Below are 24,106 nucleotides of genomic sequence, written 5' to 3'. Positions count from 1 at the left end.
GACCCAGAGAAGCGTTCCAGGAGCAAGGCGATAGGCAAAATTTTTCTGGGAAAAAGGCCGAGTTTATGAGGGAGTCATTCAGCTGCAGTAGGTGTCCGTTTTAAAGATAACCATTTACTCTTGGTCGCATTTGGTTCAAGAAAGGAAGAACAGTCAACCATCCACGGAGATCTTTCAGTGGGGGGGTAAACGTGACAAAAGCAGGATCTCTCTTCTCGCGACCCCAAGACTTTCCAGCTCTTTCGCAAGGGCCAGCAGGTCTGTTCTCCAGGAGTGTCCTGGGTCTGGACTCCATTTCCCAGAGTCCCTTAGTGCCCTAATGTATTCAGGGCTCAGAGTGCCTGTATGTGTGTGAGTGTGAGAGAATGTGCGCGTGTGTGCGTGTGTGTGTGTGTGCGTGCGCGTGTGTGTCTCCGAGTCCCTGGGAGAGTGGAGGCTCATTCACTGATTAGAGCCAGCGCTGAGAGGCAGCACTGCTCCTTCTCTCACACCAACCAAGTCTCTTGATCTGTACATGCAATCCCAGGCAGCTCGCGAACACAAACCCGGGGCCAGCCGCCTACTGCTGCTGCCGCCGCCGCCGCCGCCTCTGCCTCCGCCGGCTCTGCGCACCCGGGACTTTTCATGCACCACACTCACAGCCTCCTTCCCTCTGTGTCCTGAAAAGTGCGACCGTTCTTCCAAGGAATTTCCACGGCAAGTACGGAGACCAGAAAGGGGTGTGGATGCGTGTGCGTACACCAGAGGGGTGGGTGCGAGGACGGCCGGGTGTCTCAAGAACCCGGCTAACTTTCCGGGTCGCTTTCCTAGGGATTCGGGCGGCTCCCCGGCGATAGGGGCAGGGGCTGGGACCTGGACTGGCGCGTCTCGGATCCTCGCGACGGTGCCTCCCGGTATCGGTGCCCTGCGCACTCAGTGCGCTGCCTCACTCAAACTTTCCGTCTTGAGTTTTCCTTAATGTGTTTTATTTGGGGGGTGCGAGGGGGAGGGACCAGACGCGGGAATTGGACAGGCAGGGAGGGTGAGGGGGCAGGGGCCGTGAGGGAAGGAGCAGGACTCTTTTTCTCCATCTTTTAATAAGCCACATTCCCACTTTGTTTGGGTCGAGCGCCGGAATGCCCTGTCGCCCGTCTTCCCCGTGGATCCCGCGGTGATTTCCGGCGGGGCCGGAGCCGGGTGGTACTCAGCGGGGTGCCCGAGGCGGCTGGCGGGATGGGGAAGGGGCGATCCGAATGAGAAAGGACCTCGACCGCCCCCACACAACACGCGGCCGGCCCGGGTGGGGTACTCGGGGAGAGGCTGGAAGCCTGGGGCCCCCGGGGGTTCGGCTTACTTTCCTGGAGGGGGCGGGGGTGAAGGGCGTGGAGGAGGTGGGGGTGGGCCGGGGGGAGCCGCCGCCAGCAGGAAGGAGGCAGGTGCTGGCCCAGAGGTGGACCGCTCGAAATGCAGCCGGTAAACTCGCGCTCCGCCCGGCCCGCCGGCCTGGTCTCAGAGCAGCCCGACCCATGGAGCGAGGGGTCTCCGGGATTTCCCGGGCCGGGACGCTCTCCCAGCGGTTCCACCGAGCGGTGTGGGAGGACCGCGGTACAGACAGCGGCGCGTGGCTCTGTTTGTAGTTTTATTTTTAATCTTAGACTTGCCTTAAACTGAGTAACAATTTCTCTTCCTCCGACTTGAGAACAAAACTTTTCAGCGAGCACGGCGGGCACTGCAGTCCTGCGGCCGCCACAGCCGCGCTCGTCAGCCGCAGCGCAGCGACCTTGTCCGCGCGGAGCATGGCCCGCCACCGCGCTCCCGGGCCTCCGGCCGCCCCCTCCCCAACCCAGGGCTTTTCAGGGCTCCGCCTGGGCGTTTCGCCTTTGTGCTTTGTAAGGGAAACCCTTTTCTTCCAGGGCACAACAAACTTGGGCGGAGAGCTTCCGTGTGGCCCCCCGGGCGAGGCCGCCCACGGTGGTGAGGCCATCTGAGGGGATGCCCGGTCTGTCCTCCGCTCCAGGAGCCCCTCCAAGAGCTCGAGACGCGGGTGGACCCCGGCTGACGGGAGCCCAGAAGTAGCCGGGGCTCGGGCTGCTCGGAGGCAGGGGAAAAGCTCTCGCTTCCCGATCAGAACGCGCTGTCTCGGGCCGGGCCGCGGCTCCAGCGGAGGGTCAGGGCCCGGGCCCCGAGCCGGGCGCGCGTCGCACCGGACGCGGGTGTATGGGGCGGGGGCGCTCGGCGTGGGGCTCAGCTCTGCCCGGTGGGGCCGGGCCGGCGGTCTGGGGTCCCTGGCCTCCTGCCCCGGAGCAGCTCAGAGCGAAGACTCTCTGCCCACGATGCCCACCAGCCACGTCTCGCCTCTCGTCCCCCCAACCAGACTCGGCTTGGTGGGCAAAGGGGAAAGAAAGGAAAAATAAAGAGGAAAAAAAGGGCAGGCCAGGAGGAAGCTGCGGGTCAGGCTGGAGGGAGCAGACTGGGCAGGGGTGCCGGCCTCCTCCTCTGCCCGCCTCGGGGGTTCTTCCCGCAAATGGAAAGTGAGCGGTGGAGGAAAAGGCAGGAAGAGCGTCGAGGAAGAGCGACGAGGGCGTCTTCGGTGCCGATCCCTCCCGGCCCGCGGAAACCCGGCAAAAGTGGCGTTGAGTTCGCTCGCCGCAGTCCGGGGCGAGCGGGGAAAGGCCGAGGACAGGGCGGCGCCGCGCCGCCGGTGACAGACGGTGTCGGGGCCGTGCGCTGAGCGAGCGGGGACACACACCTGTTCTGCGAGTCGCGTCGTGTGCGGCGGCCGGACGGCCGCGGCGCGAGAGGCAGAGCCCTCCCTCCCGTACCCCAGGCCCGCTGTCCGGGAACCGGGAGGGCCCGGCTGCCCCCGCGCCGGCTCGCCTAGGCAGGAGCCCCGCAGTCCAGGAGCCCCGGGGCTGCCCGCCGAAGCGGTGGCGCGCGGCGCCGGGACCTGGGTGACCCGCGGGGCGGGGCTGTTCAGGGGGCGAGGTTCTTGCACTCTGATGGAAGGTAGTCTCCGAGCTGCAGCCCCGCAGGTCAGACCCAGCCGCGCACCAGGGCCCATGCATTTAGCGGTTCTTCCCCGGCCGGAGCCCTGGTTCCCCAAAGTTACAAACAGATGTTTCGTGCGGAGGTTGTTGGGATCTAAAGTATTCTTTGTGCAAAGGCAACCGAAAGGTCAGGCCGAGGATTGGTGGGCTCGGCTCTGCGTCGGCCCTAAGTTCATGTAGGTTTCGCCTTTACTTCTTCCTTTTCCCTAAAAGAGTTGGGTTTTCCCGGTGAAGATGTAGCGACCGAACTGTGCACCCGCGGCCCCGCGGGCCCGCACTCTTGGACTGGCCAGATGGTCACCCTCCGGCCAAGTCCGACCTGAGTCGGAGTCCAAATCTGGAACGGATACCCAGCCACGTCTGAACCGCAGGCGTTGGCCCCAGCCGTGGAACCAGGTTAGCCTTCTGCTTCCTGAGCTCGTGCAGATGGCGGTAAAATTTCTGCTACAGCGGTGTTTCTAAATACCCCCCGGGCATTTAGTGTGCGGGAATTCTCTTCCAGCGAAGCAGTCTGTGAACTTAAAAAAAAAAAAAAAACTTTCCTGAGTTCTTAACAACCCCCCACTACCCTGGCCCCATTTCCCATTGTTCTTTGCTTTTTAAGTTGCCTGTTAATTTTTTAAAAAGTTTATTTATGCAAAGGGAAAATATCGTTTAATTTGTTCTATTATTTTAATTCTTGGCTTTTGGAAATGGTTCAGACCACAAAAATGTCACCTGTTGTAATAAGCAGAGGAGGGTTGTGTGTGCGATTTAATTACCAGCAGAGTCGTAGTTTGGTGGGCGTTCAGAGCTCGGGCTCCGGGAAAGAGGCTTTTGCAGCTTTCTTTGTGGCAGTCATTTGCAAGTGGGTTTGGCTCCGGGCTGCAGCAGGAGCAGCAGCAGCGGCGCTTCCTTCTACGCCGATCCCGGGCGCGGGTCAGGAAGCCCAGACCCTGAACAGGGATGGTCTGAGGCTGGGGTGGGAGATTGCCCGCTCTCTGAGACTTTCTCTCTGGCTTTCGGTTTTTCAATGCGAAAGTGGCTAGTTCGCGCGGGAGAGCGAGGAGCGCTGCGCATCAGCCCAGTTTCAGACATCTTCACATTCCAAACGTCACCTTCTTCGTTTCATTTGTCTTGGTTCTGGCATGTTTAACAACGCAGTTAGTAATCTCACTAATTATTCAGTTAGCTGGCGTTTTGTAATCACTTTAAACCAGGGTCGGATGTGTGATTTAACAAACTCCAACACATACACTCCTGAACCAAAACCATCACGTCAAGGATTTGAGATTTTTAAAACTCAATATTTGTTGGTCCCTCCGTCCAACCTCACTGCCTGCCAGACAATTTATTTAGCTTCGTGAATTGATCCTCCTCCTTGTTTAGTTAATTCAACAAAGACTTTTTGCAATCTGTTTGGAGTTTGTCTGATGCCGTGGAAAAGTAGCTGATGATTTATTTGGTTGCCTTTCGATTTCTGTCTTCAGCCCTTCTTTCTCCTCCTTTCAGCAGGGATGTCAGCTGTTATTACTTCCTATTGATCCCTTTGCAAAGTGAGAAGTGAACTAAAATTAATGTCAATTCCACTGCTCGGATCAATAGCTGGAGTTATTTTAATCTGGATTTGCACGAAGTGCTAAATTAAAAAAAATCAGCATAGAGGCAGAAAAGTAACAGTTACTTACTTTCCCTTTGCCTGGCTCTTTACAGTCCCCCAAATGCTCCATCAAGCTGATTATCTTACAATCCATATTTTTTTAATTAAGAGGGTCAGTTAGTTTTCTTATTTGGGGTTCTGTGTTTAAACCCATGACATTTTGACATTGGGAGTGTATTAACTATAGATTTTCATAATGACTGTGGTCTGCTGAAGCCTCATCTATACAAGTTGTTAATGTGAAGAGGGGGGAAGAAAGAAAAAGGAAAAGAAAACCGGCACCCCCCTTCCCCCACAGAGACCAACGCCCACACAGTGGAGTAAAAGAGATGTGGCCTGGGAAAATATTGTTGATTTATTTTCAGTATAATGAAGTTTCAAATGAATAACCAGGTTTGAGTGATTCACCGTGTTCTGTTGGAGTGTCCGGTGCTGTCGCCAGATTACTAATTTATGAAACTCATTTAACATAATGAGGTGATCCAGGAAGTAAAAATAGAAGGGCGAATCCTCTGGGTGATGGTTATTTTGGGGGGAAAAAATCCCTCCCCTCACCCCCAATGTATTATGTTTGCCCTTTTCTCCAGCTTGCCTCACGTAGTATTGCCTGTGTGACAGACAAGTAGTTCGTTATTTCTTTTGTGAGGAGCTGCTTAGAACCCTTGGAACAGCCCTGGACCCACTTTCAGAGCATCCATGTTGTATGACCATTAATCTGACTTGAGAACAGCCAAGAACAGTATTCCCAGACTTGTCAGGCTAACTGGCTGTCCTTGGCAGATCATTCCCTGCACTGCTATAACTTGACAGGAAAGTTATTTAAAATTTGGAAGAGAGAAAAATCCGTTAATGTGAGATACATAATCTGGTAATTTAGCAATGATGTCTATAAGGAAAGATGCCAAATGAGGAAGCAGTCTGATGGTGTGCACTCATCTTCCCAATTAATAACAGTCATTGACACGTCTGCTACAGGATGGGAGAAGGAAATACTCTCTATGCACTGCATTAAGCCGGGAGGATTCATCTAGTGCTTAGCTGAGGTCTCTCTGTTTGAGGGAATAGCAAAGATACTCCTTTATCTAGATGGTTTTTTTTTTTTTTTTTTTTAAGGAAGGGGACGAATTTTATTTGAAACATGATTGTTAGTTTAGAGGTTATAATTTGTAACAGATGGTGCTTTTTGGTTACACTTTGAGTTTCATTAAGTTTTTATTTAGCATCTATTTCTGAAGCTAATAAGTCCTAGTGTTCATCTTATGTTATCCTGACTCATCTACAGCCCTCTCCCACCCTTACTCAAAATAAATTTTGCAACAGGATCAGTGTCTATGAAAATGTACAACCTAAATTTAAAAGGGAAATTGAAGGAGGTCTTTCTGAACTCCAATTTGTTCCAGGGCCTTCAGCGGACATCAACTCTGACTGGGCCAATAAGCAGAGGAAAATAAGTCAGAAATTTTGTTAACATTTTGCTCTAAATGTTAATGGCAAATTCAAGGCAGTTTACAAATCTACTTAAGAGTGAGTGCATTAGTAACTAAAATTACCAATCCGTTCTTGGCTGCCCCTGGAAGACAGACGTTTCCTCGGAACATATGCCAAAGGCACCCATTATGTTTTTAAATATTGTCAGAGATGGCAGGCACTTTATTGATGAAGGTTTTGTTCCTTCTCAGGAAAGAGAAAGCCTATGTGATTAAAGAGGGGTGTGGATCAAAAATAATGCTGCTGTTGTTTCTTCACATAGTACTTCTTTCTGGAAAGAGACTTAGATGATACATGAAGATGTGTGTTTATGTATGTGCCAATGTGTGTGATTTATCCACATGTACAATTTGTACCAACTAACACGTGGAGATATTCATGATCTAAATGTGCTTGATTTAGGGATTTTTCAGTCTCCGAGCATTGTTAGGGAAGATAAGGAGAGGATGCAAATGTAGGGGGGTCTTATGTGTAGAACCTGGCCTCTGTTTGAACATCAGGCCTGTCATGAGTGGTGTATGCAGGTACAGGCCCTTTAAAATAGAGACCCCACCTCATCTACTGGGTGACTTGGCCTTCCAAAGCTCATTTGCTCAGGGAATATCGTATTTGGAGGTTTTATGATTTTTTTTTCCTTTGCTGGGCTCAGGCGCATTTCACCCGGAACGTGTAGGGACCAAAGTCAGCTACGCGTACATCACAGTAAGTTGTCTATTGATTTTCCTGAATGAAAATGGTCTGATGCTGCTGCCCACTGGCTCCTAAAGCCTGTGGTGTCTCATGCCCGAGCATCTGTAAGCCAGAAGGGTGGTGTTTCGATCACTTGGGGTTTCCCTTGTCTTTCCTCCCCCTGACCTTCCTCCCCCCTCTTTTTTTCTCTTTGTTGTTTCCACAGGTCTTAAAAGGGGATCATGCCCCAGTAATACTCCCTGCCCTGCTCCCAGGTGCCACTCCCTCCCAGGGAAGACTGCTTCTTGTGTGACGCGGGCTATAGAAAGAGACTCCGATGGACTTACACCGGGCAGCCTTCAAGATGGAGAACTCATCCTACCTCCCCAACCCGCTGGCATCTCCAGCCCTGATGGTCCTGGCGTCCACGGCCGAGGCTAGCCGTGATGCATCCATCCCTTGTCAGCAGCCACGACCCTTCGGTGTACCTGTCTCAGTAGACAAGGACGTGCATATTCCGTTCACCAATGGTTCCTACACCTTTGCCTCTATGTACCATCGGCAAGGTGGGGTGCCAGGCACTTTTGCCAATCGTGATTTTCCCCCTTCATTGCTACACCTCCACCCGCAGTTTGCTCCCCCAAACCTAGATTGCACCCCAATCAGTATGCTGAATCACAGCGGAGTGGGGGCTTTCCGTCCCTTTGCTTCCACTGAGGACCGGGAGAGTTATCAGTCAGCCTTCACGCCCGCCAAGCGACTTAAAAACTGCCATGACACAGAGTCTCCCCACTTGCGCTTCTCAGATGCAGATGGCAAGGAATATGACTTTGGGACACAGCTGCCATCTAGCTCCCCCGGTTCACTTAAGGTTGACGACACTGGGAAGAAGATTTTTGCTGTCTCTGGCCTCATTTCGGATCGGGAAGCCTCATCTAGCCCAGAAGATCGGAATGACAGATGTAAGTACCTTGGTGCAGCCCTCCCCTAACCCCAGTAGGCCCTGCCTTACAGTAGTATTCAACAGGTCAGTGGCATTTTTCATGCTCCTCGTAATGGGAAGGGCTGACTCTCCCATTCAGGATCTGTGGAGTGCTGACATTTACTTGTGTCTTGTCAATGAGCATTGATAGTTCTTGTAGGAAACGTTTTTCTGAAGGTAGCTGGAGGCACGCTGGCCTGCACTGCCCTTCCTTCCGGGGCACGAGTGGCTTATTCTCTGGGGACTCTGGAGTGGAGAGGGGGTGCCGTATATATACCGGAATGAATGTCATTTCATTAGTAAGCATAGGTTCCTAGGGAATTTGTGTGTTGGCGGTGGGGGAGGCGCTGAAGACACCCATCCATCCCTCTTCCCTTTGCTCTCCTCATTATGTTTCTCTGACCTCGGTATTATTTTTTAGCTTTTCCATTGTACCACATCCAGCAGACTCCACGTGATTTTATTTTCACAACTCTCAGCCCTTGTCCAAATCAGGCTATTTTTCAGAGAAGGACAAAGGTGTCGTCAATCACCATAAAGCATTTCAAACAGCTGTGTTTTCCTTGCAATCGCGAGGCTAGAAAGCCAAGTTCTCTTGGGATTTAACAGGTTTGCTGGGTGCTTATACGGGGGCTCCCTTGTAGAACTAGACAGGTTGTCTATGTGACTGCTGGGTTTTTTTGTTTTTTTTTTTGTTTTGTTTTTTTTGATGCTCACAACTGTTATCAATTTCTGCTTAAGAAACAACTCTGTCCTGTTCTCCAAGGGCCTTGATGGGCTCTGGCTACACTCACTAATAGTTGGGGCTAAACCTTTGCTTGGAACTTGTAGACTAGGAATGTTGAACCCTGCCATCCTCACTTCTCATGTAATCAGAAAATAATTGTGTTTTGAACCTTTTGGACTATGGGTAGACCCCCACAGAGCAGTTTTCTTCAAGCCTGGTGAGAATTTATGAACTGGGGGTGTTTTTTTCCAGCCAACCCTTTGTTCTAAGATTTGCTTCATTTTATTTTCTTAAGAAAACTACATTTGAGGTTTGCTTTCCCTCTTCTCTGCTTTTTGTGCTTCCCCATCCTCTCTATAACCACCATCACAAATGCCATTTTTTTCTCTTCTCTTTATGATGCCGAGGAGAGTAATAGAGACGTTGCTGCTCTCTCCCCTGTCGGCACTGCTTCCTCAGGCTGTCTCCTTGAATTAGGCACTGTGTTAACTTTCCTGCGCTAAAAGGCATCTGCCTAAACCCAGCGTACCTTTTCAATAAAAGTCATCATAAAATCAACCTGCCTTGTAAATCCATCGCTCTTTGGTTTTGAAATATGTTGCCAGTGTGTCTTTTATGTCGGCGTCTGTAAGCCTGAGACCTCCCCACTTCAGGGAGAAGGCTGTATCTCTCTGTGTTCTCTCTGTCTTTTGCTTTAGCTCCTATTCTACCTTTCCCCCTTTCTGTACAGCTGACGTGTGTGTGTGTGTGTGTGTGTGTTCGCAGTGATCCTGCTTTGGGGATATACTTGCTGAATACGGGTTGCCGTTCTGTCTGTCTATTTCAGTTTAGTTTAGTTTTCATTTGTCAATGTGCAAGTGATCAAGGCGAGCTTTAACCTGACCTCTGGCCAATACTGCCCTGGTTTCGGGTGTGACCAAGTCTGCTCCTTTTTTTCTCCAAACACAAGTTGAAATGAAACCCTGTCAAAACTAACATGCCACAAAGTAACACCTGGAAATCAAGAAACCTTTCTTCTCTCCTAACAAATCCAGCTTGTCTCCATTTTTCCATTTTTTAGCCCAAACCTGTATCAGACCCCCAGAGCAGGAGGAAGCTTGTTAGTCGAGTCAGAACTCATAGATGCGGATATCCATTCCCCTCCGAGTGTCAAAGCCATAACTCTTCTGTTTGCCTGGTTCGCCTTGTGTGGGGGTGTCATCCCCCATGGAGATGGATCCCTCACACTGGAATACGCCTGGGTGGAGAAAAATTAAATGAGTCTGTCTCCCAAAGTGAAATGGAATTCTGACCTTGAAATTAATGAGATTCTGATCAGAAGGGTGGGGAAACTTCTTTATTTCAAATTGTAGTGTTATATAAATTTGAGCCCTTCCCCCTGTTGTTTAAAATATCCTTCCTTTAGTGAATATTTTGTGTTCTCTTTTTTCCTCTTACACAAATGTTAGATCTATAGGCATGTCTGAGTGTAGAATGTTTGTCCACTCACATTATCTAGAGTTGCATTTGTGACTGATCTTAAATGAGAAATAAAGGTACAAAGTGCATGGGAGACTGTTCTCTTGTGATAACCCTGGATTTGCGTTCCTTTCTCTTTTCCTTCTCTTGGGTGGGGTAGCAACCATCACAGGGTTGTCCTGGGGAACATTTGTGCTTTGGATTTTGAGTTTTGGAAGGCTGGGGAAACATTTTTCTGTAGGGAAGGGTCGAAGAGGCACCGTGACCAAGTCTGCTGCAGCTTTCTTGGCTCCTGTCATATGCCGACGTGTGTCAGAATATTTATGGTCTGTTTTATGTAAATACATATTTAAGGGCCGTTAGAAGGCCTGATTATTCCCACTAGATGCCTTTCAGGTCCTCCCTACAGAACCGTTTTGAAATAAGTAATATTTCTCAGATAATCGAGTGACAGTATACAAGACTGCTTCCAAGGGGAGCGCTTGAGAGGCAGATGGGGCAGTAAGGGGGTGGGGAGGCAAGAAAAGAGAGGACAGAAAGTGTTCAGGAGCACAGTGATAGGGTACTGTGGCTTTTGCCCAGATTGCCAAAAATTAACCATGTGTATTTTAGGCTTTGTAATTCTTAAAATTTAGAGCTAATCCTTGATATAGTTGACTGATTTTTCAGTTCTCTTCATATAAAGAAATTTTTTTTCATGAAATGTACGAGAAGCTATAATTAAATACAACAGTAAATCTCCTAAATAAGCATGTAGCTTTAGGGTTTTGTTGAGGGGGCGGGGTGAGTACGGGTGTGTGTGTCCCTTAGAGTAGAAGTTTTATGACTGAGTTTTAGGTCAATGAAAAAATCAGTTTTACAATGGAAACACTGACAGTTTTTACTGTCGCAGCCACCCTCTGCTCACACACTGCATCCATATGCAGATATGTCCACATCTGAGAGCATTTGAAAGAGGGGCCTGCAGACATGGTGTAATGCACACGTGTTCTTTCCTTCAATCTGGGTACTGATAGGAAGGATTTCTTTTGTGGTTAAATACCCATTTTTGTAGAAAGCAACATAGCTCCTTGGGTAAAGTATTGTCTCTCCTAATAGATGATTCCATTTTGCTGTTCATCTACCTGGTATCACAGGTGATTCCTGAGGTAGGTGTTGGGCTCTATGGAAAAAAGAAGGCTTTACTCAACAGGACTGACTTATTTACCCTGGAAAAAGGGAGAAGTATTTGATGAGAAGCCATTCATGGAGGATGCATGATTCCCCAGGAAGGGGAATGAGGTAACTCCTGTTTATTGTCATTCCCTGAACCCAAGACTCCTTGTCCATTTCCAGGGAAATGATGCGAAAATTTATGGACCAATTACAAATAGTCCACGTGTGTCTTACATACTAAGTAAGTATGTAACGGCCCTTACATACTTACATACTACAGATATGTTTCCCAAGGCTTTTAAAATAAACATTTCCTCATTAAGGAAACTTTACAACAAAAGGGAAAATAGGTATTCTCTGCTGCCTTGTACTAGAATCTATACATTTATGACCCCCTTAGCACTCTGGCTCTTATCATGTGCATTTCCTGATTGTTCTCTATAGGCCACTCCAGGGCCCAATTCCTGTCTGGGCAACACAGTCTTTGGCCAGCCTGCCAGTCTATCACTCAGCCCAAATTGGAGTTGGCCAGGATGCATATTCACCCTGAGGGCTGAGAGGGACCGGAACTGCCCTTGGGGAGCCATGATGGGCCCTGCCTTCTGGCTCACCTCAGAGGTGGGTACTGGGCACTGACTTTAGGCGGCCCTCTTTCCTTGACCCTTCCCTGTGGTCAGGGAACCCAAACGCTCCCAGCAGTTTCAAGATGGTCTGCTTTGCTCTCATCTTTAATATATTTAAAAAGTCACTCAAATTTGAAAAGCGCTGAGAAGGAGATGGTATTTTGTACTCTGAGATGTGTCTTTCCAAAGGCACCTATCATTGAAAACCCTATGTCCTAAAAATCAAGTCAACTGAGCCTACATAGGCCCAGGGCAGCCTGAAAGGAGGTGGCTGGCTGCATCATTGGAGTGTTGTGAGGGGGCTACATGCCAAGGGCTCTGGGACTGGGGTGGGTAGGGACCCTGCTCTGGGCTTTTAAGAGAATTGCTCTTGCTGGAGAGGATGTTTGGGGGCAGTTCTCAGGTCACCGGGCTCAACTTCTGGATCGTTGCTGGAGCAGATGACCACTCTGAAAGGGCGTGCCCATCATCAGAGATGGGTCAGATGGTTCCCGCTGTACTGACTGCCCAGATCTAGCCCGATTGTCGACTGTCGGCTCAGCTGCGCCCGGGCTTCTCCCGGAGTCCCTATTCCTTCCCCATCTGGGGTGGGGGGAGGGGAGGGGCAAGAACTCCTGTGATGTGTGTGGTTGTTTCTGGTTGTTCGCTCCCAACACAGTCATGGAGACTCCTTTTCATGCTGCTGGGTTTAATTGTCTTGTTGGGATAAAGAAATGTTTGCACAGCTAAAGTGGGGCCGGGCTGGACGGGAGCAGTCCCTGATGGCTGCAGAGCCATCTGGCCTGGCTTGGCTTGGCTCGGCGCGCCGCTGGCCCGCCCGCCCGCCGGGCGGCTGGGCTCGCTCCCGCTCCCGCTCTCTTCCCTGCCCTCGCTCCGCGCCGCGCCGCTCTGGTCGGCGGCTGCCTCCTCGCACGGCCGGAATGCCTAATCACCATGGTGAGAAAACGGACACCGCAGCCGCCCTCCCTCCTCGCCCGGCGCCCTCCCTCCCATCAATTGTCATGCAGAAGTGATCCGGGCTGCCGTTTCCTCGCGGCCGCCAGCCAGCCCCTCGCCGCTCCCGGCAGAAGGGTGGCTGGTAATTGATCGTTTGGGGGGAGGGGGCGCGGAGAGGCGCGAGGCCGGCCCGGGGGAGGGAAGAAGGACCACGGAGTGGGCCCCGCTGGCTCACTTGAAAAGGACCCCCCCTCCCCCAGCCTCCGTCACGGAGATGGCGTTCAAGTGGTTTCAGAAATGTTGGTGACCTCGCCGTCGCTCGGCCGGACTGCGGGAAAAGTCCGGGCGCTGCCCCCGGGGGCCGCCGGGTCCCCACCCCCGCTCCGCCCTCCACGCCCAGAGCCTCCAGGTCGCGCTTAGAACCGAGCCCCGGGCGGGTTTCCCGTACGTTGTCCAAGCAGCAGAGAGATGGGGTCGGAACGAGGGAGTGGGCGGGGTGTAAACCTAGGAGGGGGCGCGACCACGCGGAGGTCCGGTGATCTGGGACCCGGCGGGAGATGCAGATGGGCGGGTGGCGGAGTGAGGAGGCTAGGGGACACTGCGAGGGGAGGGGGCTTGGGGGACGAGGTTAGGGGAGGCGGGAGCCGGGAGGATGGACGTGTGTGCACACGCGCATCTGGATCTAGCGTTGCCTTCGGCACCCTAGAACTTTGAGGTTTCTCACGTAGGTTCGAAATGTTTTCCGCGTTCGTCTTGCTTTTCAAGTCGGGGAATGTTTTCCCAAGTCCCGGGGTTCGTGAATCGCCAGGATGGCTGGTATTCGGGCGAGGCGAGTGGACGTAGCCTCTGACCGTCCGAGGCTCGTAGCCAGCACAGCGGGGTTCGTTAATGTCCCTGCAATTTCTGGAACTCTTCCCACGGGAAGTTTTCCGGGGCTGCCTTCCGGTCAGCGGCCCCAGGTTGATTATTTGGTGGCCCTTTTTTGTTTGAAAACAAAAAACACACATTGTATCCAAATAACAAAAGTTGCTCTCCCTCCCCACCCCCTTTCCTCATTAGGCAGGGAAGAGGAAACTGAAAAATAGAATTATATTTTTATATTGGTTTTCTTTATTTTTAACCCTTATTAACTTCACCCATCTGGTTAATAAATATTGGCACACGTTGAACTAGTTTTTGTAAATACTCAGAATTTGGACTGATAGCACATTTAATAGAGTTATATTTTTATGATGGATTTTCATATTTTTAACTCTTTTTAACCACATCCATCTGGTCAGTAAATATCAGAATACATGTTGGAATGTACTCTTTATAAATACTTGAGACTCAGAGTGATGATACATTTTATTGTAAAACCCACAGGATTTTAACACCAAACTAAAAATAATTTTTGGATTCAAATCTTCCCTTCAGACAGTTAAGCTACATTCTCCAGTGCCATTTCACCCTCCCTAAAGAGAGATGCAGGAGAGGCTGGTTCCATCTCTGGGTGGGGAAGACCCCCTTAGGGAAGGAAATGGCAGCCCACTCCAGTATTCTTGCCTGGGAAATCCCATGGATAGAGGAGCCTGGTGGGCTACAGTGCACTGTGTCGCAAAAGTCGGACATGACTAATCAACTAAACAGCAACAACAGAGAGGGGTGAGCTGCAGACCTAAGGATAACATTGCTATTAGCAGCTAAAATGCCATCTTTTTTTTTTTTTTTTTTAATGCCATTTAATTTGTGGCATTTGTGGTTGAACAGAGTGTGATTTTATCCTTTGGAACCTCAAAGTATGTGCTCCAGGGTGGAAATTTCTAAATATCTCTTTTTTTGAGGCAAGGAGGAGAATTTTCTGCAAAAGAACTTTCACCTACTTAGTCACTTTGTTGTGCATTTTCCAGGAAAAGATCCTGAAGTGGGGCTATGAGTTTAGGCCTGGAGAAATGAGAGGCTGTGGTATAAATCAGTCAATCTAGTAGATGCTAAGTAAATAGGAATAATTCATACCCTTACAGCCTTACCCAATGGATCAGACTTTTCTATTATCTCAATCACATTTTACTGCTAGTGTTAAAAAAAAAATTTACACTGAATCAGTACCAATCACAGCAAAGGGTTCAGTGTTAATTGAGTATTGAATAAATTGATGGTGGTGATTATAATCTGATTTTTAAAATTTTTATCAACTTGCCACACTTCAGCCTTACACTGATAATATCCATAAAACTGGGCTGTCCTACAGGTATAGTTGTTTGAGGAAAGGAAGGAAGAATTTATATGCCTTGAGATTTGATGAGGATAAAGGTAGGTAGGCAATTTTTCAAGAGATATGTGCCATTACTTTTCTCAAATATAGATTTATTTTGTTGATTATTTTGGCTAAAAAAATCTTTCATAACTTAAAAAATAGTTTAAAATTTGCTTTTCTGTCCTTACTCTAGAAACCTAAGATTAGAGTCTATCCCCTTCCCAAATGTTTTCCCACAGCATCACATCCCCTATCATGGAGTCCACAAATACAGATCTGCTTTGTGTGTATTTTAGGGAAAAAAAGTTTCTACCTGGATCCTGACTGGAGCTGGAAACAGACAAGTGATATGTGGGTTTTGTAAACACATACAACCATCTGGCAATTCAGACATTTGACCGTCAATTTTCTCTGTGGAATGTGTTCTGATTGAAGATGACCTAGAGGAAATGAAAGTTGTGTTTTGGGTGGGGGGAAACGTGGTGCTGCGTCCAGTACATTCTGTTCAGCAGGCATGGAGCTTTAGGAAAGTCTAGACCTGAATATGTGAAGGAGGAACCTTTTGGTACGGTCTCATGAGAAATCAAGCCCAGTAAGCCTGAATGTGACTCACCAGATGAGGGTTGTCTTTTTCCACTGAAATTCATTTGTAGGCTGAGACTTATGGCTTTGCATCCATCTTAGAGCAGCAGACAGTCAGAAAGCTGTAGGGAGTGGGCAAGGGCCAGCTCTGGAGAGACCTTTGCTTTATTTTCAGGTATATGATTCCCATTTAGGTGCTAGCTAATCCTATATTGCTCTCACTTGATCTTACTTTTCAGGGTTTGATTTAAACTGAATCAGAATGGCTTAGCATAATAAATACCTGTTAGAGGGATAAATGCTGTGTGTGCCCCTTTGAGCCTCAACTTGAAGCTGTTTCAGATCAAAAGTAGGGAAGCAATATAACATAGTGGCTATGAGTTCAGCCTCTGGAGTAAAATCATGACCCTTTAGCTTACTTGTTCTGTGACCCTGGGCAAATTATTTAACCTCTCTGGGCCTCAGTACTGTTATCTGTAAAGTGGGAATTACACAACCTAAAAGGCTTGTTGTGAAGGACTGAATGAGATTAAGCAAACTAATAATGCTTAGAACAGTTCCTCACACATATTAAGTGTTCAATACATAATGACTATTATTATTTCAAGGACAATCTGGTGGTATAATCGTCCTTGTTAGAAGCACCAATATAGTCAAACACAGTGTCATTAATGGCTAGCATGTATGTAGGATCCTTTCATGCACTCATGGCTTATGGTGATGTGGAAAGAGGGGAGGGAGAGAGGCTCAGCTCTTTTCTGTGATAACAGCTGCTTCACCTCTCTGCATTATTATCCATCCACCAGGATTAGCCCTGGTGGCCCTCTGACCTCTTTCTCCCTTCATTTTATTGAGAAACAAGGTAATATTACAGTTAAAGAAACTGAGTCTCTGAGCCAGGAAGGGACTTAACTAGGGCTAGATATCTAACCTAGTGGCCCAGGTTAGAAAATCCAAATCTCACCAGATTGTCTTATTCTGGAATTTTGTGTTATCAGATATTATTTGAAACAGATGGGTCATTAGAATTTGTATGTGCTAGAAATTTGGGCCATATATAATCAGATTTGCTATAATGGCATTTGACTAGTATTAGAATTCAAAGTCCCAGAGTTTCTAATATGTCCTCAGATTTTAAGTTATACAAACACTTTCTCCCCCTCTCGCCTATGTGAGAGAAATCTGTGAACCTTCCCCCATCTGTGTGTGTCACAGTCCCACAGCATGATGGATTGTCTCTGCTTGGGGGAGGCTTAGGATGGGGCTTCAAGGGGCCTTGTAGGTCAGGAGAGAAATACAGCAGCAGGAGTGAGCTGGGGGGTGCTGCTGGGGAGGGATTAGCAGGGGAAGGGGAGGGCAGAGTTGGGCGGGGACAGACCTCTTCCATAGTGTCTGTGTGCATTCTCCTAGGAGTAAAGAAGGCTGTCCATTACCCTGAGCACACAAATAAACTCAGTGTTTTTCTCTTTGTAGAAAGAAAGCCCCAGGGGGCTTGGGAACACCAGAAGCTGACCGCCCATCAGTGGGAGAGATGGGAAGTAGGAGGATGGGAGTGAGAAAGACTGACCCTCTGCCTGAGGACCTTGGATTTGGGTCTGTTATTTGAATATAACAGCTCATACTTGAAAAGGCTTCTGGTCAAATACGTATGTAGCAAAAATACCCATTGGAGGCCAGTTGTCCGATACCTCAATCCCCATCAGTTCCTTCATGGCTCCATTTAAGAGAAGGGGTTCCAGTCACTCTGAGGGCCAGAATGTCTCCATAGATCATAGAGCACCCATTCTCCTCTCTCCTAGGCCCCAGTTCTTTCTACTCACAGACTTGGAGGCATATGGGAAATAAGAAGGGAAATGTTGAATGTTAATGTTCAGTTTTTAAAGAAGGGGAGAAAAGTCTGGCATTTAGGCTCCAATGCCATAGTCACAGTTAGGAAGGAACTCTAGGAAAGGAAAGAGTTGGGTCTGAGAGGTAGATAGGGAGGCAAAGGCAGCAGTGCATGCGAGGGTAAGTAATCAGCAGGACCGCAGTTAGGGCCTAGGCTTTGGCTTCCTTCCTGAGCAGTAAAATGTAAAAAAAAATCCTTAGAACAACAAAAGTCTGGACGCATGGGCTTCCTTCCTGACAGGCCAACCTGGTGGGGCTTCATTCAGCCTGAGCAGCAGTCAAGGCTGATTTACGGGTAAGAGGTCCAGACAGACATGTGTGCTTAACCCCTTCCTAGCTGCAGAGATGACTCCTTGTAAACGCTACCCTCCTCTCCCAGCTTCCCGTTATGGTATGGGTAGCTCTTTATTGTTATTGTTTCTTTACTCAAAGAGAGTCCCTACTGCTGAAGGACCCAAAATCTTCTTCATGAAGAAGCTGGGTCTCTGAGAAGTTGAATGACTTGAAAGAGATCTTACCATCCAGCTGGTACTGTGGCTTCTGGCAAGTGTAACTAACAGGCTTTTGGTGACATTACATTGACTTTGGAATGTTGTGTCCTTCTTAGATCATGGGAAGTGCCTCCTGGAATCTCTGTTGGGGCGATCTGTGAGTCTCTGTTCCACATCTATAAAATACTGGTACTGCAGAAGGAAGGGTGCTGCTCATCGAGGGTGTTTTTAGGTGGCACTGTGGATAAAACTGAGGCTTCCAGGAGGTGCAGTGGTAAAAAAAAAAAATCTGCCTGCCAATGCAGGAGACGCAACAGATGCTGGTTCGATCCCGGGTCGGGAAGATGCCCTAGAGTAGGAAATGGCAACCCACTCCAGTGTTCTTGCCTGGAAAATTCCATGGACAGAAGAGTCTAATGGGCTACAGTTCATGGGGTTGCAAAGAGACAAGACTGAGCGAATGAACACTCACACACGTGGATAAAATTATGGCAGAGTACAGGAGGCATGGTTCAGTTTCCATCTGATAGTATGATACATTCATTAGTTCATTTAATCATTCAATTAGTATTTTCCGAATACCTGTGTCCCTCCAGACACTGTGCTGGGTGCTAGTGATATGATGATGGGCAAGACTGATTAGAGTCCCTGCCTTACTGGAGCTGGAAGCTTACCAACCAATTGCAGGATGTCGTGAAAAGTACTCTAATAGAGGAAATGTAAAACTCCATGAGGTTAGAATCAGGAGCACCTAATCTTGTCTATGAGTCAGGGATAGTTTTCTAGAGGGAAACTATGGGATAAGCTGATATCTGAAGATCAGGGGTCACTCAAAGAGGCTAGGTGTGACAGTTTGTTTTTCTGGACAAAGTATGGCATCTGAGTGTGGGAGAAAGAACTCCAGAGCTGCCAAGCATTACTTATAATGGTGAGTGTGTGTGTGTATGTTAGTCACTCAGTTGTGTCCGACTCTTTGCAACCCCATGGACATAACCTGCCAGGCTCCTCTGTTCATGGAATTCTCCAGGCAAGAAACCCCCATGATGGTGAGTAAGAATGGGCTTTCTCTCTGCCAGGGCCTCAGAGCTGACTTTGGATCGCTATTATATTTCATCCTATAGCCAGGCATTCTTGAGACTGTCTGTTTGGTGCTTATATGGTTCTAAGGCTCAGCATCATATAGGATCTTTCTTGTAAAATAGCTTTCTAAAGATTAATCACTAGCAAATACTTTCTGATGACATGAGAACCATGAGCACCCACAACCATGCTTGGGATGGACAGCCACTCGGGAAATATTTGCTAAATGCAGGACAGCCTTGACCCTAATGATGTTTGGGGGTAGGCCAAGGGCCCTAAGTTTTATCCTAGAGTTCCTGTTCGACTCTATACATGCCTTGCCTGGAGACTTGATGGGTCTCAAGATCCAGAGTACTCCTGGCCGTTAAACTAAGCCACATAGCACCCAGGATTCTTGGCAGGATTTCTTGGCAAAGTTTCCTGTAGGAGGTGCATTGCACAGACTTGACTTTCATGACAGAGGTTAGGAGTGTAGTGCCAAGACTATTGAAGAATGAAAGAAAGAAGGCAAAACCAACCGTTGTCCTCGCCTGGCACGCGTAGGTATACTAACATCAGTTCCTTTCAGCCGGGGCCGAGGGACTCTGCCGTCTCTGCTGTGGTTTTCTTTCCCCCAAGGCCTCTTATCACCATCGTGGCGCTATATCCACAGCATTTCCTGAGCTCTGTGTGTAGAGCCTTGTGCTCGGCGCTGTTTGCAGGGGAGTCGAAGAATCAGGAGATGATACTTCCTCTTCTTGAGAGCCTTATGGTTAAGGTGAGTAGTTAGCATGTACGCGGGAGAAAAGAAACGATAATGTAAAATAACAGACAGATAAGGCTCTGGGATCTCAGGAGAAGGAGTAATCCCCAAGGCTGCTTTCTCAAAATGGGATCTAAGGACCACCTGCGTCCTGATCACTTGCCAGTGTGGAGGAGGAGGGGGTGGTCTGGGGTTGGGGTGGTGGTGAATACGATTTACAATGCAGATTCCTGGGGCCCACACCAGACCTCCCAATCAGAATCACAGGGACTGTGGCCTGGAAATCTGCATATTGAACAAGCAGGTGATTCTCCTTAAAGTTTATGAACCCCTCTTCCAGGGTGAGAGTACTCAGAGGGAAGCTTTGGCAGAGGAGTGTGACTTTGGAGGAAGGGGAATCAGAGCTAGGCAGTGGGGAGGGAACAAACTCAGGGGGCCAGAGGTGGTAAGGGTGAAGACCTGGGGTCTGCCCACACTGGCACCTTCTCCAGTCGCCTGTTGTGGATGGATCTGGCCAGCTGCCTCCGGGTGCCTCCTTTGCCTTCGCTCCTCCTATGGTTGTTTCCCTTTTCCTCCTTAATTGGCAATCAGCTAACGGTATGGGCGCAGACCTCCCCTTTCTTGGGCGGCATTGTAATTATGAGGCAGCCCAGCGGAGGGGTTGGCGGTGCTTAGCCAGATGTGAGGGTGGCTGGTGTGCACTTCAGTGCTCCTTGGGTTCCAGCCAGCTCATCTTCCACTGCTGTTATACTGCTGAGAATGGGCTGGAGAGTATTTTTTTGCCAGCCTTCTGTCTCCTCTCCTCACCACCCCGATGCTTATTTCTTATGCTGAAATGCTCGTTTGTAAGTTTGTAAGGAAATAAGGGTGAGAGGGATTTCGCAGTGGCAGAATTGGTGATCAGCACCTGCAGGCTGGCTCTCTACTTCAAGCTTTAACCCTTCTGGGGGCAGCTGCCAGTGGGCAGGAGGTTAAATGAGCCGTGAATAGGGGCCTGGTTCAATGTTCAGGTGGCTGCAGACACCTGTACGCTAGTGGTTGCTCTCAGCCCTGCTAATGGACTTGGGGTGGTGTTCTTTTCCAACATACTTCCTGCTTCTTAAACATTCATCACTTTGTATTGTAATTATTTGCTTAATTGTCCTGCCTCCAAGGATTCATGTCCATCTCCTTGTGTGATTCTATCCACTATTTCTCCTCGTGTAGCACCTGGCTTAATAAATATTTGTTGTGAGAGTAAGTGAACCCTGGATCTCTGTTTTCTGGCCTGGTTATGCTGAGCATTACCAGCTGGCTCTATGCATTGACAGTCTGAAGAACCACACAGGATCTGCCAAAGGCTGAGCACCTCGTGACTCATTTTCAAGTGGGAGGTGATGACAAGCAATAGTGGCACTGGGAACAGCTCAGCAATAGGACAGGATCACAGAGACAGATGCTCTGTCTTGTCATTTACTAGTGTTTGACTTTGGGTAAGTTGCTTCGTTTCTCCAGGCCCCAGCTCCTATATATTGTATACCATGAGAGGTGACAGACAATCCTTGCCCTACTGTAAGTGTGTGTGCAAGCTAAGTCGCTCAGTCGTGTCCGACTCTTTGCGACCCCATGGACTGTAGCCTATCAGGCTCCTCTGTCCATGGGATTTGCTAGGCAGGGATACTGAAGTGGGTTGCCATTTCCTTCTCCAGGGATCTTTGCGACCCAGGGATGGAACCTGCATCTGTTGCATCTTGAATCAGAGAAGATAATACAGATATGTTTTGGTTTTCTAAAAGTAACCATATAAATGACACACAATGTATTATGGATATATATACATATGTGTGTGTGTATATATATATATATATATATAATATACACCTTCCTCCTCCAAGAACATCTGTCTAAAGAGCAGAATGGCCATAGGAGACCAAAGTATCAATAATTTATGAAGTACCTGAGTGTTCGACCTGGAGGGAGCCCTCTTACACAGTGTTCCTTGAAGTTGACTCCAGAAGAGGCTGCACTCCCTGACACTGGCTACAGCTACTTATTTTCCTAGGAGGTTTGGAACAAAAGTTGTGTAGACTTTTTGCGAACGTAGGTTGGCAGGCCCCTTTCTGTAACAGATCTATGACACCTCCACTGGAATTTTATCTTGCCAGATTCCCACTGAAAGGAATGTACCTTCTGCCTTTCTTCTCAACAAGATTCAAAGTGCCTTTAGTTTTTGGTTTCCAGGGCCAGTGACTCTGTTCCTGCTTCCTGGAGGGAAATGTTTTGGCTCAGAGGCATAATGCCCTGGGCCTAAGGAATGATGGGCAGAATCAAACTGAAGAGGGCTTTGCCCTGGAGACCTTTCCTAGGCTGCAAGAACAGCCCTGTTCTCCAGGCGAGCGGGACGAGATGAACAGGCCCCCTGTCAGATTGGAAGGATTTGGAAGGGCTTGCCCTTAAGGGAGAGCTTTAGAAGTCAGAGCTGGGCCAGGAGGATTGGAAAGAACAAGCATTTGAAAAAGGCTTTACTTGTACGGTAAACTTCATTGTGTGATTATTTAATAGACTATTAACAAGCAGATTCATTAACAAGATCTTAATTAACAAGTTCCAGGGTTATTCCTCCAAATTCCCAAGGGAACTGTTCTCCTTCTATTTAGTCCCAGAGACTTCCTATCCTCCTTAAACTAACCGTACCAGATGCGTTTAAATTCAGTCTTTTTTATTGCGAGTGGAATGACTGCGGGCCCAGACAGGCACAGAGGCTGCTCCTAATAAGAATAGTAACACTTTTGGAGTGCTTTCTAGGTGTCAGGCCCAATTCTCAGTGCTTTACAGCCAATCGTTTATTTAATCCTAATAAAATCCCTATGGGATGAATATTGTTACTTCCATTTTACAGATGAGGAAACTGAGGCCCAGTGTTTAAGCAATATATTCATTGTCACAACAGCAAGAAATAGCAGAGATGAGATTCAAATCCAGGCAATCTGGCTCAAGAGCCGATGAGAAGGAGGATAAACCCCAGGAGAGGGAGGTCTGTGGGTTAGATTTGTGAGGGAATAAGAATAAGAATCCTTGAATCTGCTCACTCGTGCTGGACACAGTTCTCAGCACCACACCTACGCATGTCAGGCTGGGTCCTTACTCAAAGTCTTCTGTAGTGAACAGCCCTTAGGCAAAATCTGCTTGGCCCTTCGCAAGCCTTTGTCACTCTGTCTACCCTGTGAGTTCTGTGAAGTGGTGACTGTGTCGTCTCTGTTCCCAGTGCCTAGTGTGTTGCCTGGAGTGTACTAGTTATGATTTAAACCAAAACAAAAACCAGTGTGTCCAATGTTCCCCTTGATGGGAAGGGAAAGATGTTTTAGCATCTGCTGAGTCCTGGTGCTTCTTGCAATGCAGGCCCTGCTTTGGGGATACTCTGCATTTTACAGATAACACAATTCAGAAGAGCCAGCTCCTGAGACAGGACAGTGACATCTCATCCTTCTGTGCCTCGGTTTCCTCAGGGTAAAGTGGAATTGGCACTATATCAATCCCCTTTTAAAGACGCTTGCTCCTTGGAAGAAAAACTGTGACAAACCAAGATAGTGTATTAAAAAGCTGAGACATCACTTTGCTGACAAAGGTCTATATAGTCAAGGCTATGGTTTTTCCAGTAGTCATGTACGGATCTAAGAATTGGACCATAGATTAGGAAGAGGCGGGCACTCGGCTTGACCCTTGACGCCAGCCCGAAGGATGCTGAGTCCAAACGCCTGCCTCGACCCAGAGCCTCGGAGCACCTCAATCCCTGATGGCGTCCTGGTGGGCAGGAGCGTCTCCCCAGGACTCCCAGAGAGGCCCCCGGGGCCTTGCGCGCCACCGGGGCTGGAGGAGGCTCTGAGTGCGCTGGGGCTGGAGGGAGAACGTGAGTACGCCAGGGACATCTTCAAAAAAAAAAAAAAAGAATTGGACCATAAAGAAGGCTGAGCACTGAAGAACTGATGCTGTTGAACTGTGGTGTTGGAGAAGACTCTTGAGAGTCCCTTGGACAGTAAGGAGATCAAACCGGTCAATCCTAAAGGAAATCAATCCTGAATATTCAGTGGAAGGAATGATGCTGAAGCTGAAGCTCCAATACTTTGGCCACTTGATGCGAAGAGCCCACTAGTTGGGAAAGAACTTGATGCTGGGAAAGACTGAAGGCAGAAGAAGAGGGCAGCAGAGGATGAAATGGTTAGATAACATCACCGACTCAATGGGCGTGAGTTTGAACAAGCTCGAGGAGATAGTGGAAGACAGAGGAGCCCGATGTGCTGTAGTTCATAACATCGCAAAGATTCGGACACAACTTAGCGACTGAACAACAACATCAATCCCCTAGGGTTGTTATAAGGGTTAAATGAGTTCATATAAAATACAAATCA

General features: G+C 48.6%; 1 protein-coding gene across 4 annotated transcripts in view; it reads left to right on the top strand.

Annotated features, from left to right (window-relative positions):
* Positions 1-445: 445 nt before the first annotated feature.
* The window catches only part of RNF220 (ring finger protein 220), a 279,041-nt gene continuing 255,380 nt past the window's right edge, over positions 446-24,106 (top strand). For 2 of the 4 annotated variants that reach the window (XM_027537468.1, XM_027537466.1), the window contains exons 1-2: positions 446-700; positions 7,049-7,784. In XM_027537468.1, coding sequence (XP_027393269.1) covers positions 7,160-7,784 — 625 coding nt within the window. In that variant the 5' untranslated portion in view covers positions 446-700; positions 7,049-7,159. The remainder of the gene's footprint in view (positions 701-7,048; positions 7,785-24,106) is intronic. The other 2 variants (XM_027537467.1, XM_027537465.1) reach the window with 1 other exon arrangement.

This window comes from Bos indicus x Bos taurus, chromosome 3, assembly GCF_003369695.1.
Source record: "Bos indicus x Bos taurus breed Angus x Brahman F1 hybrid chromosome 3, Bos_hybrid_MaternalHap_v2.0, whole genome shotgun sequence".
Taxonomy (NCBI): Eukaryota; Metazoa; Chordata; class Mammalia; order Artiodactyla; family Bovidae; genus Bos; species Bos indicus x Bos taurus.
This window is presented reverse-complemented; position numbering and strand designations above follow the sequence as displayed.